The following is an 18,394-nucleotide window of genomic DNA, read 5'->3' as shown; positions in this document are numbered from 1 at the left end:
GTATCCTGCCATGATAGCAGCTGGGAAGAAAGTCTCTCTCCAGCCATTTCAATGTCTTACCTACCACACACACACACACACACTAAATTGTCACCTTTTTTTTTGGATGTACCTGGTAGATCTAAGCCTGAAGCCTTTTCCAACCACTTTTCCCCGGGACCTTAGTATCCCATGCAGGGCAAACTTAATCTGAGAGACGAGTGGCTAAATGAATTATGGGAGACTGGGGAAGTTCAAATGTTGAATAAGCGTTGGTCAGTCAGCTCCACCACAAGTGTGGATAACCCAATCAACAATATGGATAGAAAAGGATAATAAGGATCTGTTATTTTGATAAATACGTTTCACTGTTTTTTTTTTTTTTTTTTTTTTCAAAAAAATTGGAAGTTAATCTCGCTCACAAGGCCACTTGTTATTCATCCAGTGTGTTCGGCTGTGCTAGTATAGGGAGTTCCTTCAAAGGTTATATGTGTATATAGTAGACGACTGTTTCTTTGGGGTTAGGTTTCATATTCATGTTCTGATGGTGCATCCTTAATCACTGATCCTGTGGTTTCAAAAAATCAGAAAAAATTACAGAGCCATGTTACTGTGTGTGTGTGTGTGTGTGTGTGTGCGTGTGCGTGTGTGTGTGTGTGTGTGTGTGCAGATGTAGCCTTCAGTAATTTGTGTTTAATCTCACTGATGACAGCTCTTTACTGATTTTCCTCCTCAGTCAACATCTCTTCAGTTTAAAACACATTCCATAGAAATAAGTACATTTAGGTAACATGCAGTTTAACCTTAGAACACTCTGTCATTTACCTTGTAAACATAAGTGACCTTGCTGTTTCACTTTTTGCATAATGCTGTTTTTACCAGAGAACTAACTAAATTTCAGATCACATTCCTGTGTTTTTAACTGATTTATTTCTGATTTTTTTTCCTTGTAGTTTCTGGTAGTCTTGGTAAAAAGAACATGTGGAACTGGGCTGCCTATTTAGAAGAAGAGAAAATGCCAGCAGCCCCTCTCAGATTGTTTAAGGAGGTATAAAATTTCTGTATTTTTCCCTGTTGCTTGTTCGTAGATGGACTTTTGCTTAGTTTGCTTTTAACAAGCTGTTAGCTAAAGAACAGTGCGCTACAGTGAATGTATGTCACAGTATCCTTACCTTTGATATGACTGCATGGGGTCATGTAAAAATAGTCCTCTGTTTAAGTGGAACCTGATCCATAAGATGTTTTTGCATGTCCACCCAGGGATTACTGTTTTCATTCCATATTTGATTTGTCTGTAAAGGTGTGCAGTCCAAGGATGTCCTTCGTGGTTCACTGTTGCAGTCATGACTGTAGGGTTCTTCCTGCCAGCAGCAGCCCCTGATCGGCCAGAGTCCCAAAGTCTGGATCGGGCGTCAGCTGAGGTCGCTTTTATCCTGACATTAATGCGTCAGAAGGTATAACGACCTCAGCTGACGCCATTTCCCCAGTCTTTCTTGCTGCGCGGTGCCCTTTGCAGTTCACTGATGCTGGTCGGCCTGTTCATGTTTGTTTTCGGATTTAATCCCAGGATTTTCATTTTATAAGATAAGTATCCCATTGGGGAGGTCTTTTTCTTGCTCCAGTCAGATGTCAGAAAAAGTTAATAATTGTATTTCTTGTGGGAAGCAAATACCTCATAGGGATTTTCACTCTTACTGTATTCCCTGCCTGGGTCCTGACCACGACGTTGCTAATTGTGCGTTTTGTGCTAGATTTAATCAGTGCACTATTAGGCGTAGATATAACTTTGCCTTTTACTATTTTGGAAAAAGGTTTAATTATAACATGTCTTCGGATTCTTTTCCGGCTTTTGGGGTGTGTAAGAGGCTCAAGGATGCAGACAGGCCTCCGAGGTCCACAACAAAGGATGTTACTCAGTTATTGCCGGTTGCTGGTTCGTCGGTCATCAGTGAGGTGCCTTTGCAGCCCTTGTTGTCCACCTCTTTTGAACCAGTTGCCTGTACCAACTCCGGTGTGGAACTGATGGGGTCTTCAGAATTGCCAGGGACTGGACCTTCGGATACTGCTCCCTCAGTTGGGTCCAGAGCCGGTAGGCAGGTACCGGCTTCTGAGGGAGTTCTCAGGCCTTCGCAGCTTCCTGTAAATGTGGATTCAGTGTTACATTCAAAGACAAAGTCTAAGGCTCCAGCTAAAGTGAAATGGCAAGCACAGGCACCTTTTGATCAGGGTCCTAGGCCTCAGAGGCAGATGCTTAGGATGGCTGAAGATCTCTTAACTATGATCAGGGGTTCACATCCCCCTCCTGACAAGAAGCCTAGATTACAGTCCGATTATGATTCTTCAGACCAAATTTCTCTTTCTTCTGCTTCTTCCCTTGAGCAGGATTATTCTTTTCCTCCTTATGAGGATTTTGATGCTGAAGATTCCTTTCCTTCAGTCTCTCCTCCTGAGGATTATTCTTTTGGTGAAACTTTGCATGATATGAGGGTGCATTTTCACTGGGAAGGGCAGGAATTCCCTGAATCCAAGAAAAGGCTTAGGGATTTTCTTCTTCTCCCACAGCATAGGCCCCTGGCTATTCCCCCTGTATTGGACATTGTAGATGATTTTTTTTGGAAGCTTCTCTCTCTCCTGATTCTTTTTCCCCTGCTCCAGTCAAACCGGATAGGTATTATAGGGTTCCAGATTCTCACAAGTTTCTTTTTAAGAATCTTTCACCTGATCCGGAAACAATTTCTCAGGGTCCTAAGGGTGTTAAAGCGGCCTCTGCTAAAAATCCTATTCCCTCTGACCGAGAGTCCAGGGCTTTGGAGAGATGGGGTAAAAAAGTTTATACTTCTGCTACATTGTCTGTTAGGGCTTTGAACTGTCAATTTCATATGCTGAAGTATCAGCAACACCTTTTGTCTGTATTTAAACAAAAGATGTCAGCTGTTTCTATTGGTGTGGATAATCAGGAGTTACAGGATTTATTGCATGCTATTGAACAGGTGGGTAAACATACCCTGCATTGTGGTTTTGATTCTTTGGAAGCTTCTTGTAGGGCTGCAACAACTGGCGCAGTTATTAGAAGACATGCTTGGTTAAAGGAACAAAGCTTGCCGAATCAGGTTAAAGCCAAACTTTTGGATGCCTCTTTGCAGCACAATGTTCTGTTTGGGTCCAAAGCTGAAGAGGTATTAAAGAAAATGGAGGTCAAAGCCAAATCTATGCAGACGGTTAAGGATTTTCTACAGGTGCAACCTCCTAGATTTAGCAGACACTGGCCAGCTAAACCTTGGTCCTTTCCGGGCTCGGACAGGTCTCAGAGAGGCAGATTCAGGCGTTCCAGAGGTAGGGGACAGGCACAGACCCATTTTAGGAATAGGCAGTGGAGTACCCCCTCTCCCAAGGGAGGTGAAGATAAGTCTCAGCCCTACCGAAAACAGTTTTTATGACTCTCCCTTTCTGGTTCCAGGGGCTCCTCTCCTGGAAGCACCTTTGGGAGGAAGGATTTCTCTTTTTTAGCAAAATTGGAGCCACATAACCTGGGACAAATGGGTTCTGGACATAGTCTCAAGAGGTTACAGATTTCATTTCCACACCTTCCCAAAACCGAACGGTTGGCCAGATCTGCTAAATCATCAGTGGGCAGAGGCGCAACGGCAGGTTCAGTCCCTCCTGGCTATGAGGGCCATAGAATTGGTACCAAATTTAGAAATAGGGCAAGGTTTTTATTCCAGACTTTTCCTGGTTCCCAGGAAGGAAAATTCGTGGAGACCAATCCTGGACCTTTCTGTACTAAACACCTTCCTAGATATACCAAACTTCAAGATGCTCACTCTGCAGCAGCTGCTTCCTATGTTGGGCAAGAATGCTTGGATGGTGACTTTGGACTTAAAAGAAGCTTACCTGCATATTCCTATAAGGCAAGAGTGCAGAGGGTATCTGAGTTTCAAAGTGGGCTCAAAGCATTACCAGTTTTCTGTGCTGCCCTTTGGCTTATCTACTGCGCCCAGGGTCTTTACAAAGTGCCTGGCACCAGTAATGGCATTTTGCAGACAGAAGGGGATTCAAATATACCCATATCTGGACGACTGTCTTATTCAAGCGGATGACAAAGACGCTCTACTTCGGCATCTAGCTTTTGTGCAGCATCTTCTTCCGTACCTCGGTTTCACAGTGAATCTTTTGTGCAGCATCTTCTTCAGTACCTCGATTTCACAGTGAATCTAAAGAAATCAAATCTGGTACCCACACAATGGATTACTTTCCTGGGTGCTCTTCTGAGTACTACAACCCAGATGGCTTCCTTGACACCAGACAAAAAAGTGCAACTGGCTTCTTCTTTCCGACACCTGGCTTCAATGAAACAGCTTACTGCAAGAAAAATTCTGCAGGCTTTGGGTTACATGGCTTCCTGCATTCTACTAATACCATATGCAAGACTGCATATGAGGAAACTGCAGTGGTACCTCAAGAGTGTATGGTCTCAGTATTACCACAGTTTGGAAACAGTGATCACGATTTTGCGTTTTCTCCAGCAAGAGTTTCTTTGGTGGGCCGAAGCCTGTCTACAGAACAAGGGGAAGCCTTTTTGTCCTCCACCAACCAACCAAGTTCTGACAACGGATGCTTCAGATTATGCCTGGGGAGCCCACATGCACGGGAGATGTCTTCAGGGTGTTTGGACAAAGGAGCAAACACACCTGCACATAAATTTGAAGGAGATGCTAGCTGTACAGAATGCCCTGATAGCCTTCAGGGACCTTCTTCTACCAGGACAATTGTTGATACAGACAGACAACACTACAGTGATGTGGTACATAAACAGGCAGGGGGGCTCTCACTCTTACCCCCTGTGCAGATTAGCCATGACTCTATGGTACACTGCTCTGACCTGCAGTGTCGACTTACAAGCGCAATTCCTGCCAGGAAAAGACAACACTCTGGCAGACACATTGAGCAGACACATTTCGGATCCACACGAATGGATGTTGGATGTTCGGATATTCAGGATGATTATAAAGGCGTGGGGATGTCCGGACATAGATCTCTTTGTACCCCCTCAGAAGCATCAACTTCCAACATTCTGCACAAGGACCTACCACAAACTAGCATGGAAAGTGGATGCCCTCTCATTCAGTTGGAAACACCTCTCAGTATATGCTTTTCCTGTTCTACCTCCGGTACTTCTGAAGATAAAACAGGACAGACCGCAAATGATTTTACTGGCTCCCAATTGGCCTCGGCAATTCTGGTATTCCACTCTGTTCAGGAGCCTCCCTGGATTCTGCCTCAAATCCCTTATCTACTGTCTCAACGGGACGGCCGGATACTGCACAGTCATGTCAAAACTCTGAATCTAGCTGCCTGGCGGATCCAGAGTCTGTAAACACCTCTACCGTTTCCAAACAGGTAATGGATGTAATCCTTTGACGGCCCAGCACTAGAAAGTCTTATGCGGGTAAACAGAAAATATTTTGCTGCTGGAATCAAGTCCAGGGTGGTGATTCTGCTGTTACGAACATTCCTCTGATTTTACAGTATCTGACAGAGTTGTTACATATGGGCCTATCTTTTTCATCTGTTAAGCTTCATGCTTCTGCTATTTCTGCACATTACGATACGGATCCTCTGATTTTTTTCTCATCCATTACTTAAACAATTTCTTAGAGGGGCTAAGAATATTCGGCCCCCTATGAGGGCTCCTGTTCCCACTTGGGATCTTAACTATGTTTTGGAGAAATTAACCTTGTCTCCTTTTCAACCTGCAGCTTCCATGGATTTGAATTTTTTGTCTTGGAAAACTGCTTTTCTTTTAGCTATTCCCTCTGCTAGAAGAATTTCGGAATTGCAAGCACTCATGGCTGTGGAACCCTTCCTTATTTTTCATCAGGACAGGGTATCTCTATGGACTAATCCCACCTTTATGCCCAAGGTGGTTTCGGCAGTGGCCTTGAATCAGTCTATTCATTTGCCTACCTTTTATCCTAATCCTCAAAGTGAGGAAGAAAGTCTTTTGCACTCTTTAGACGTGCACAGGCAGCTTCTTTTATACCTGGACTGGACCAAGATATTCTGAAATCTGATCAGTTGTTTGTCGCTTATGCTCCTACTGTTCAAGGGAAAGCAATCACTAAGCAAACCATTTCCAAGTGGATTGCCCATTGCATCAAGTTCTGTTACTCTTATCATGGCAGTCCAGTTCCTGTTAATGTTAGGACTCATTCTACCCGGGCTACTGCTACTTCAGCAGCTTTTCTTTGTGGGGTTCCTACCATGGATATTTTGGAAGCTGCTACTTGGAGTTCTGTACATACTTTTTCTAAGCATTACAACCTCCCTCTCTATTCTAAATCCAGGGCCAGTTTTGCTTCTGTGGTTTTGCAAGGTTTTGTGACTGCTCCCTCTTGTTTCTCCTCCAGCCACCTTTTCTTAGCTTTGGGACTCAACCCTACAGTCCTGACTGCAACAGTGAACCACGAAGGACATAGTACAGTTGTGTACTCTTACCATAAATGTAGATGTTCGAGTGTGTTCACTGTTGCAGTCTGGGTTACCCTCCCTCCTACCCCCTCTTTTGTTTTTTCTTTGAGTATTATCTGTTATGAGGTATTTTGGCCGATGAGGATTGGGCATGGTTTCTTTTTCAGTCTTTTCTTTCTGGGCACCTGACATCTGGAGCAAGAAAAACTGAGGAAATGGCGTCAGCTGAGGTCTTTATACCTTCTGGCGCATTGACGTCAGGATAAAAGTGACCTCGGCTGACGCCCGATCCAGACTTTGGGACTCTGACCGATAGGGGGCTGCTACTGGCAGAAAGAACCCTACAGTCATGACTGCAACAGTGAACACACTCGAATTTCTACATTTATGGTAAGAGTACACAACTGTACTTTCCTTCTTGGTTATTTTCCTGTAAGTTTTACATCCTGTAAGAAGACTCCAGCTTCATTCAGTAAGATTATTAATGGTAAATGTGGACCTGGTCCTTGGTTTGTCATAGCTTCAATTTGCAGATAAGCATCTACAGCCTTGTGACATTTGGGGCCAAATATCAAGACATTATACCCTACTGCTGGCAGTGTTTATACAGTTATTCTGCCGTATGGTAGAGTCTTGCTAATCCTTGCAGTTTAGGATTATTTTTACAGGTTACAGAAATAAGATGCGTGTCCTGGCTGTGTGGTATGAATCCCTGACTATGACACACAAGATCCTCTATCAAATACCAATACAGATGCTGGTGAGGGAAGAAGTTGATGCTTGTCTCTCACTAGGTGGAAGGGTTGGGACACGTGTCTTGGGGACACACATTCCCTTTTAACCCCTGGTAGAGACTAGAAATCAAACAAGTAGCATCTCCTTGCAAGGGGGACAGGACCATGTGAGGGCTTAAGGCCAGCACAGAAATGAGTGACAGGCTCCTGCAAATTCCTACTGCAGGCCCACCCCTTGGGTGGGACTCTGCTTTTATGGGGAATAAACTACAGGGCATAAAGATGGTCCTACTTACAAAACTGTAGTATAAGTATGCTTCCTTACAGTGTTTGGAAATTTAATGGTAGAAAGACTAATTGTTATCTTTCTTTTATTCATTATTTATTTATTTGCAGTTGGTTTACCAGGATAGTCCATTGGGCCAAAATGAACCCGTTTTCAATGGAGTCCTGGGGAGAAAAGCTCCAAACAATCAAAATTACAATAGGTTATACATGATAATTATACGAGTGTAAAAGATTCAAGCAAACAATTACAAAATAGTAGAGGAAACATTACAGTTAATACAAACTAGAGATGAAACTTTTACAACTAATACAAACTAGTGATGAAGCTTACAGGGTACAGACAAAGACGGAATGTTGCAAAGTAAATAATGAGAAGTCAAATTACATATCAGGAATCATACACTTAAGAGGTGCAGCGTAGTGTATTCTTGTGGATACAGTAATAACAATAAGAGTGTATGAGATAGGAGAAATTATAAGGGAAGATTGCAGGTGTAAATGGGGGAAGGAAAGGAAGATGGAATTACCAGTATTAGTTATGTCGGGTGGAAGCAAGAGCATTCCCACTGGGATACTAGATATAAATGAAGAGATTTTTTGAAAATAAAATGGTTAGAGGTGATACGAATTGATGGAGGTAGGGAGTTCCAGAGGCGTGCTAGACCATGTGATGTAAGATTTTTGCCTGGGGGACGAGTTGGTTTGTGGATTTGTAATAGATTTTGGTTGTTAGACCTTAATACTCTATTGGGTAGGTGCATTTTAAAGGCAGAAGACAGGGAGGGACAGAGGGAGGGGTTGAAAATGAGCTTGTGTGCAAGAGTTAGTTGGGTATAGGTGAGATGCTTGGGTAGTTCTAGCCAATTTAGTTGTTGGAGAGAGGAACAGTGGTGGGTGGAGGACTTGTGGCTGGTAGCGAACTTGGCGATTTTGTTGTAGCAGGAGAAGAGTTGTGTTTTCAGAGAGGACTGTAAATTAGTTAGAAGTGGAGCTCCATAGAGAAGGGAGAGGATAAGAAAGGAAGTAGAAAGAGTAATTTTAGTAGCAGGTGTAAGGTAGTGATTTTGCCGACAGAGCATACCTAGTTTTTGATGGTTTTTTTTATATTTAGTTGTAAATGGGAGTTGAATTTGAGCTGGTTATCAATTTGGACACCAAGTAATTTGGTCTCTGACATCAGTTCCAGAGGTGTGTTATTTTGACTAGTAATAGAGAATGTGTTACTATCGAAATAGGTGACTTTAGAGGGGGTGAATACCATTAATTTGGTTTTAGAGGCATTGAGTGCTAGGTGGTTTCTTTTCATCCATTGCTCAGTGGTTGAAAACGCATCTTGAGTAAGCTTGAGGAATGTAGGGATAGATGAGGCAGTGCAGATAATAGTTGAGTCATCTGCATATTGGATGATGTTTGAGAAAGGGATAGAGTTGCGGAAATCATTTATGAATATGTTAAAGAGGAGAGGACCTAATATGGAGCCTTGGGGAACTCCAGTTGGGGTATTTAGAAATGAGGAGGTTGCCTTTTTCCATTTTACTGCTTGATATCTATTTAATAAGTAGCATGAGAACCAGTTCAAAGATGAAGGAGATAGGTTAAGTTTTGAGAGTTTAGTTAAAAGCAGGCTGTGTGAGATAGTGTCAAAGGCCTTAGAGAGGTCAAGTAGTAGGGTCGAAACAATAAGTCCAGAGTCCCGGGCTTTGTTTACAGTTTCAAGGAAGGAGAGGAGGGCTGTCATAGTGCTGTGACCAGGGCTGAAACCATGTTGTGTGGGAGTTGGTAGGTGATTATCTAAGAGATGTGGTAGGAGTTGAATTTGGATACACTTTTCTAGGAGTTTAGAGATGGGAGATAGGATAGCGATGGGGCGGAAATTAGTAACACTGTTATTGTTGCCACCTTTATGTAAAGGTAAGATAAAGGCCTTTTTCCAGATTTGGGGAACTACACTTTCCTGGATAGAGCGGTTGATTAGAATGGTAATGGGGTAGGCAACTGCATCAGCAGCTATGCTAAGAAAGTAAGAAGGGATGTTATCAGGAGCATTAGTGCATGGCTTCAGTTTCAGTAGGAGTTTTTTATAGTAGAAGTGGGTATGGGTTTTAATGAGAATAGTGGGGAGTGAGGAGAGGGGGTGTTGGGGGGGAGAAGATGGGGAGGAGGTGAGAGTAGGAGGAGAGGTGGAGGGTGGAAAGTTAGTGGATGAGAGTGAGGGAGTGGTAGCAGCGCAGGGTGAAGTGTTGGTATGGGAGGTGGAGGGTGGAAAGTTAGTGGATGAGAGTGAGGGAGTGGTAGCAGCGCAGGGTGAAGTGTTGGTATGGGAGGTGGAGGGTGGAAAGTTAGTGGATGAGAGTGAGGGAGTGGTAGCAGCGCAGGATGGAGTGTTGGTATGGGAGGTGGAGGGTGGAAAGTTAGTGGATGAGAGTGAGGGAGTGGTAGCAGCGCAGGATGGAGTGTTGGTATGGGAGGATGGGGGTAGATTGGAGAATGTGGTGTTGTTAGAGAATGAAGAGGTTAATTTGGAAATAGATTCAATAAAGAATGAGTTAAATTGGGTAGCTAAGTCAGTATCTGGTCCGGGGTGGGGGTGCCTGGTTTTCTGGGGTTAAGTAGAGTAGAGATACCTTTCCAGAATTTTGAGGATTTGTTTTGTTACTGTTTTGGAGGATGGAGAAGTAGTTTTGTCGATCAGAGATGATGAGCTTTTTTACTTTATTTCTAAGTGTTTTGTATTCATTATGTAAGAGGGGGGGGGTCTTATTTTTCAGGTAGTGTGCCCAGACTTTATCTCTGAGATGCATGGTTGCTAGTGTGTTTTTGGTAAGCCAAGGGGCCGTATTGATTTTTATTCTCTTTGTCCTTAAGGGAGCATGGAAGTCTAGCATTTTTAAGAATGTTGAGTTGAAGTGGGCAACTGCGTTATCTAGAGGTAATGTTTTTAGACAATTCCAGTTTATTGCTTTTAGAGAGTTAGAAAAGGTTGTTGGGTTAAAGTTTTTTTGGTTACGGACAGTAATATAATTATGAGTGCGATGTAGGAGTAAGGGGAGATGATGAGTGAAGGTGGGTATGTGGTCACTAAGAGGGTCGGGAAGAGTACCACTGTCAGAGAAATAATGGGGATGAGAGACTAAAATCCAGTCCAGAATACTGCTGCTAGAGGGGTTTTTTGAGGGGCGTGTAATAGAGTTGATTAGCTGTGAGAAATTGTAGAGGTTGATGTTAAGTGGGTTTGTAGGAGACTGAATGGAGGCCCAGTTAATATTCATGTCTCCTAAGATTATAGTTTCATTTCTAATGTTATTGGAGAGCCAGGAAAGGATGTCTTCGAGTGTGGAAATATTATCCCCTGGGGGGATGTATAGGGAAGCTATACATATGTGTTTGTGTTTGTTAACTTGAAGTAGTGTTAAGAGAAGTTCAGCATTATTAAATTGAGGAGTAGGTTTGTTATAGGGAGTAACTGACAAGGAGGATGAGTAGAGGAGAGCTACTCCTCCCCCTTTTTTGTGGGACCTGTCTTTTCTAATGATAGAATAGTTTGGTGGAGTTATTTCAGAGTCTTTTATATGGGGTTTTAACCATGTGTCTGAGATGGATAAGATGTCAGGTTTATTATGTAAGAGCCAGGCATGGAGGTTTGGGATTTTGTTAACTATACTTTGGGAGTTTATAGAAGTTAGTAATATGCTCTTGTCTGTAATGGTTGAGGTGGGGGGGCCTGGGGTAGGATGGATATCACCTGATATTAGACTGGTAATCAGGTGTAGGATTGGGCTAGAGAGGTAATTGGACAGTTTAGAGAAAGGATTAGGTTCTATTGTGATTTTGAAGGATTTGCCAGTTACTATGGGGGTAGATTGTTTATGAGTGGTGATAAGTTTATATGGATAAAGTAGAAGGTTTGTTATAGGAAATAGATGGGGAGAAATTGGGGTGTTAGAGTTTGAGAGAGAGGAGGTAAGGTGGTTAGTTACATGGAAGGATTGTGAGTGGTAGGAATTACTGGGCTGGATGAGGTAGTGAAAATAGGTTAAGTTAAGAAGTAGAAGTAGTAAAAAGGAGATGAATGAGGGTTTTGAAAGCATTTTGAGATGGGTCACTTAGAGGTACTAAGTTGATGTTGAATTAAATGTAGAAATGAGAGAGGTTTATATGTAGAGGATCTGGTAAGTACTTAAATAGTGGTAAGGAATTGATAGTTGTGTAAGGATTTGCTGGGGATGTGGTATTGGAGTGGGTGTTGAGATAGTATTGTAGTCTAAATTGGCTAGGTGAAAAAAAACTAGGAGAGGTGAATGAAGGTTAATTAGGGTGGAATAGGGAATGGGTGTGTCTGGAGTTCTGGAGACTGATTGGAGTGGAAATGTTAGTGGGTGTGGTTATGGGGTAATAAAGGTAGAGGTGCTGGGGGCAGGTGGAATTTGGGGGCGGGGTAGGGGAGCGGAGTGAGCCTGCAGGGTAAACGGAGCGGGTAGAAACCAGAAGCAAGGAGGGCAGCAGAGGATCGAGAACCTATCAGTGGAGTGTAGAATTTCAGAAGGGTAAGTAGAGGGGACCTGGATATAGTAGGTTATAGTGGGCTGTAATGGATTTAAGACAGAGAGAGAGAAAAAGAGAAGTTAGAGCAAAAAGAGAATACAAGAAGTAAGTGACTAGAAGTCAGTATAAGTGGGGAGAGGTTGCCATCTAGTGGATAAATGCTGAAGTGCACCTTGGCCCACCAGGGCAATCTCTGTACTGGGTTGGATTGAAGGGAGAGGGGAGCAAGAGTAAATCAGGGGACTAGATGAGGGAGAATAGTGGAGATATAAAGATAAGAGGGGTTTAGGCTGCTGGCTTTCCTGGCAGGGAGCGTACAGTGCACCTATCGGGGCTTAAAAACTATAGTAGTTCAAGGCTTAACAGCAGAGACATACTTCCTTGGATTCTTCTGGGAGAAGCTTGGTTTAATTTCCGAGAGGGAATGAGGCAGCAGAGTTTGTAATAATTGCTATAAGCAAATGGCTGAGCTTGCATTAGATTTAGTGTAGGTCTAGGTGTCCGCCAGGCGTAATCACAAGAGATAGTTCAGGGCAAAAAGTTCCTTGGATTCTTCTGGGAGAAGCTTGGTTTAATTTCCGAGAGGGAATGAGGCAGCAGAGTTTGTAATAATTGCTATAAGCAAATGGCTGAGCTTGTATTAGATTTAGTGTAGGTCTAGGTATCTGCCAGGCGTAATCACAAGGGATAGTTCAGGGCAAAAAGTTCCTTGGATTCTTCTGGGAGAAGCTTGGTTTAATTTCTGAGAGGGAATGAGGCAGCAGAGTTTGTAATAATTGCTATAAGCAAATGGCTGAGCTTGTATTAGATTTAGTGTAGGTCTATGTCCACCAGGCGTAATCACAAGGGATAGTTCAGGGCAAAAAGTTCCTTGGATTCTTCTGGGAGAAGCTTGGTTTAATTTCCGAGATGGAATGAGGCAGCAGAGTTTGTAATAATTGTTATAAGCAAATGGCTGAGCTTGTATTAGATTTAGTGTAGGTCTAGGTGTATACCAGGCGTAATCACAAGGGATAGTTCAGGGCAAAAAGTTCCTTGGATTCTTCTGGGAGAAGCTTGGTTTAATTTCCGAGAGGGAATGAGGCAGCAGAGTTTGTAATAATTGCTATAAGCAAATGGCTGAGCTTGTATTAGATTTAGTGTAGGTCTAGGTGTCCACCAGGTGTAATCACAAGGGATAGTTCAGGGCAAAAAGTGAAGGTGTAGATGCTCCACCAAGGACGCACAGCAGCCCAGAACTGGTGAAGTTTAAAGATTTTAGTACACCCAGACTCAGTAAACGATTTTACCAAGGCCTTGTATGCATAGGTTTGTAGGTGTATACTAGGCTAATGAACACATGGGCTTTTTAAGCCTATCCATACAACCTAAATATATCCGACAGGTGTTGGCACCCTAAAATTATTTTAAGGGGTATAAGTAGATTAGGACTTGGGTAGTCAAGCATTTACAGGTTGCCTCTATCCATTAGAGACCTAGATGATGGCCAGGTGAATTTTGGATTCCTCATCCATGGGTCCAAGTTGCACTTAAATAGGGTTTGGGAAAAACTATGCTTCCCATGGACGGGGAAGCCTGTTGCAGAGAAGCGGTAGTGTTTGAGACACATACATGTCCCTCCAACATATCCTGTTTATGTTGTGGGAGAGGTTTGGGTCCTTAAAGCAGGAAATTATGATGGTGTTTTCTTGCAAGTATGAAGAAAGCCCATCAAAGTGGGGTCTGAGGATACCCTTGTAGGCCAGGCATAGATCGCATCTCAGCTGTCTGTAGGAGGCAATATGAGGAAAAAGCTTTGAGGCAATCTGAGTAGGACATGTTGTTTACTGTCTGTGTTCTTTTTTGAGGAACCTTTGTTGATGTTCTAGTTGTTGCATTTGCCTGGTCAGGTACATACCAGTAGGGATCCTTTCACTCAGTGATTGGTCTGATGAGGGCTGAATACAGTGCAACAGTTACTGGACCTAGATACCATACCCTTGCTTATAAGTTACCCAACATAGAATGATTTCCTTACTGTTGTAGAGGAATGAGGGTCAAAGGCCAGGTTACTGTCTACATGTGTTTCCAAATCCCTGACCACTGGGTCTACTCTTAGAGGTGTGGTAGTTGCCAGGGGTAGCTGACTTCCCACAGGATGCTAATATGCATTTCTTTTTTTTTTTTTTTTTTTTTTTTTTTACTCAAAGAAATTTTTATTAAAATTTTTTTCAATATCTTCAGATAGATTGAACCATAATAAATAGTGAAACATAAAGTAATATAACATAATCAGCTAGTCAACTATTTACAAAATAAACTATATTCAGTTGCCTAAGTATACAATCTATAACATCACGTTTCCATGTACAATATGCAATTTGTATTAAGATGCTGTGCTGACTAATCAGATAAATTTTTGTCCAATATTTTGTCAACTTTCTGCCAATAAGTTATGTACGACATTGTCAGTTGCTACTTCCATTCGAGACACAAAGACTACGATTTTCTTGAAATCTTGAAAAGTTGGTGGTGCTTTATTCTTCCAGTAAGTTGTTATGGATTTACATGCAATGGCAAGCAATGTCCACAGTAAAGGATATTTTACTTTTGGGACGCATTGTGGTATGGGTACATTAAACAAAGTAAATTGACTTGGTTAACTGAAAAGTATCACTAAAAATTGAAAGAAATAACTTCAAACCAATATTTATGCAGTGAGTGACAGTCAAAAAACATGTGATGATGTCCTTCATGGATGCATCTGCAGTCATAACAGCTGGGTTGTCCTGTCGTCAGGCAGCCCTACAGTCGGCCGGATTCCAAAGTCCGGGTCCGGCTTCGGCTGATGTCGCACTTCACCCGACGTCATCTCTGCGGGTCTTCGGGTATAAAGGCATCAGCCGACGCCATTTTCCTCAGTCTTTCTTGCCGCGTGGCGCCCGAAGCAGAAGCTGTTCGCAAGTGCCGGTCGGTCGGATCCAGAGATTATTTCTACCGAATACTACTTCGAAGACTTCTAAAGCTAAGTACCCCGTTGGGGACTCTTTCTTGCCTCAGCCGATGTCAGAAAAAGTTAATAATTGTTTAACCTGTGGGAAACAAATACCTCATAAAGATTTCCATTCTTACTGTCTGCCTTGTTTAGGCCCAGCCCACAACGTAGCAGCCTGTTCGGCCTGTGCTTCTTTCAACCGACGAACGCTTAGGCGTCGGTCAGAGTTTGCAGAACAGTTTTTCGGTTCTGACTTTGCTTATATTATGTCGTCGGAACCTCCGACTACACTTTCTTCCAAAAAACGCAAAGAAAAAGACCGACACTCGCGGTCCGCGGTTTCGGCTGAAACCACGCTTAAGCAAACCGCGAGTGTCTCGGTTTCGGCCGAAACCGAGAAAACTGATCTAGGTACAGCCGAATCTATCTCTACAGTTGAGGCCCCTGCTACAATTCTTGAATCGGCCTCTGAAACTTTACCCACTGACTTATCAGACACCATTCCCCTGGATGTCTCTACCCCAGCACGTGGTGCTGCTAGGCCTCCAGCAGCCATGTCCATTAAGGCCTTCGCCAGGGCTAAAGCAGCCAAGACTACCAAATCAGTGCCTGTTAAACCACCCTCATCCAGGCCCTCTTCTAGTTCTCAAATGCTCACTTTGGCAGAAGATTTAATTTCTTTAATTAGAGGATCTCAATCTCACCCAGACAGGGCCTCTCAGCCCCCAGATAAGAGACCTAGGGCAGAGCCCCGAAGAATCCATTCCAACTGCTTCCCCTCCAGAAGAATTCTCCTTTGGGGAAACCTTACATGCCATGCGAGAGCAGTTCCAATGGCAGCAGCAAGATTTCTCAGATTCCCGAAAAAGACTTAGAACCTTTCTGCACCTTCCACAGCACAGGCCCTTAGCTATACCTCCTGTCCTCTCTGTGGTAGATGATGCTTTTAATGATGTCTGCTCTGCTCCAGACTCATTACCACCAGCCCCTGCCAAACCAGACAGATTTTACAGGGTGCCAGATACTCATCACCACCTTTACAAGGCCCCCCTTGCAGACCCAGAAACTATATCCCAGGGTCCCAAGGCAGTAGCCGCGACCATAGCTAAAAACCCTACTCCTTCTGAAAGGGAAGCAAGGTCATTAGACAGATGGGGTAAAAAAGTATACACTTCAGCTACTCTCTCAGCTAGAGCTTTAAACTGCCAGTTTCACATGATACAATACCAAGAGTTTATGCTTGATCAGTTAACTAAAAAATTAACCACTGATGAATCTCTTGACAAGAAATATGTATTAGAAATGGTAAATAACATACAACAGGTTAGTAACCATTCCTTAAAATGTGGCTATGATGCACGGGAGGCTTCATTTAGATCAGCCATGACTGGCACAGTGATAAGAAGGCATGCATGGCTAAAGGAGCAAGCTCTACCGGATCATGTTAAAGCTAAATTGTTAGATGCTCCTATGGATAAGACAAGTTTGTTTGGTGCACCTGCCCAGCAGGTTATGAAGAAAATGGAAGAAAAGGCAAAATCAGTTCAAACTGTTAAAGATTTCCTGCAGGTTCAACCCCCAAGGTTTAGCAGGAACTGGCCTGCCAAAAATTGGTCCTTTCCTGACTCCACAAGATTTCAAAGGGGCAGGAATAGACGTTCCAGAGGCAGAAACCAAACCAGAGGAGGTGCCTACAGAGGACGGCAGTGGCAAGGTAACAACAGAGGCACAGACACAGTCACTGCCACTACTTCAACACAGCCACAGTGACTTACTCCTAAATCCGCCTACCAGGGAGCAAATAGCAGCTCCACTAGGCGGAAGGCTAACTTTATTTGCAAAGAACTGGCACCACATAACAACAGACAAGTGGATTCTACAAATTATACATCAAGGTTACCGATTCCACTTCCACACTACACCAGTCAAAAGAGGAATGCCAAATCTACCTCCAAATCAAAAAACAGAAGCTTTACAACAGATAATGGAGCTAGCAAACATGAGAGCTGTGGAAAAAGTGCCTACAGCAGAGCAAGGAAAGGGGTTCTACTCCAGACTATTCCTAGTTCCAAGAAAGGAAAAAAGTTGGAGACCAATTCTCGACCTGTCCACCTTGAATACATACATCATTGTCCCAAAATTCAAAATGCTGACCCTACAGCAACTTCTTCCCATGCTGGGCAAGGAGTGTTGGCTGGTAACTCTAGATCTCAAGGAGGCATACCTGCACGTCCCTATTCGACCAATCTGCAGAAGATACCTCAGATTTCTTGCAGGATCAGAGCACTATCAATTCTCAGCATTGCCTTTTGGCTTATCTACTGCGCCCAGAGTATTCACAAAATGCCTGGCATCAGTAATCGCATACTGCAGACTACAGGGAATTCATATTTACCCATACCTGGACGACTGCCTGCTACAAGGGGACAACAAAAGCAAGTTGACAACAGATTTACAAAGGGTCATTTACTTGCTACAAGCACTGGGATACACAGTCAATCTACAAAAGTCAAGGCTAATACCATCCCAAACAAGGACATTCTTGGGAGCAGAATTGGACACAGTGAGACAAATGGCATTCCTAACTACAGAAAAACAAAAAGAACTCCCTCTTTACTTCTTGACACTAACAAAGCAGAACAAATTAACAGCAAGAAAGGTTCTGCAGGCCTTGGGCTTCATGGCATCATGCATAATTTTGGTTCCATTTGCCAGACTACATATGAGAAAACTACAGTGGTACCTACGGAATTTATGGTCCCAACACAGGCACAGCCTCGAAACAGAAATCCCACTAATTCCATGCTTAAAACAGGAGTTCCTATGGTGGGCCCAGGCATGCCGGTCCAACCCAGGCCTTCCCTTTCACAGATGTCAAGCAAGCCAGAGCATTACAACAGACGCTTCAGACCTAGGATGGGGGGCCCATATGCTGGACAAATGCGTGCAAGGATTGTGGACTCAGGATCAACTCCACCTGCATATCAACCTGAAAGAAATGCTGGCTGTAAAACTGGCTATCCAAAAGTTCAGACCATTTCTCAAAGAGGGCCAGCTGTTGATAAGGACAGACAACACCACAGTCATGTGGTACATCAACAAACAGGGAGGCACTCATTCATACCCCCTATGCAGAATGACTTTGGAACTGTGGACCCTGGCACTCAGCTACAACATCCAGCTGCAGGCAAGATTTGTACCAGGAAAAGAAAATACTCTAGCGGACATTTTAAGCAGGACCACATCACATGCTCACGAATGGCACCTGCACCCGGACATCTTCAGGACCATTTCAAAGAAGTGGGGAATGCCTCAGATAGATCTATTTGCATCTCCTCACAATCACCAACTCAAAAAATTCTGCACAAGGACATTCCACCCACTAGCATGGAAAGTGGATTCGCTCTCC

General features: G+C 43.4%; 1 protein-coding gene across 1 annotated transcript in view; it reads left to right on the top strand.

Annotated features, from left to right (window-relative positions):
* Positions 1–18,394, top strand: part of LOC122812929 (lethal(3)malignant brain tumor-like protein 4) — a 2,410,392-nt gene that overhangs the window by 629,995 nt on the left and 1,762,003 nt on the right. The window contains exon 7 of the mRNA XM_044084994.1: positions 933–1,027. Within this exon, the coding sequence (XP_043940929.1) occupies positions 933–1,027 (95 nt within the window). The remainder of the gene's footprint in view (positions 1–932; positions 1,028–18,394) is intronic.

The sequence above is a fragment of the Protopterus annectens genome, chromosome 1.part1, assembly GCF_019279795.1.
Source record: "Protopterus annectens isolate FY-2018-M chromosome 1.part1, PAN1.0, whole genome shotgun sequence".
Lineage (NCBI taxonomy): Eukaryota > Metazoa > Chordata > Ceratodontiformes > Protopteridae > Protopterus > Protopterus annectens.
This window is presented reverse-complemented; position numbering and strand designations above follow the sequence as displayed.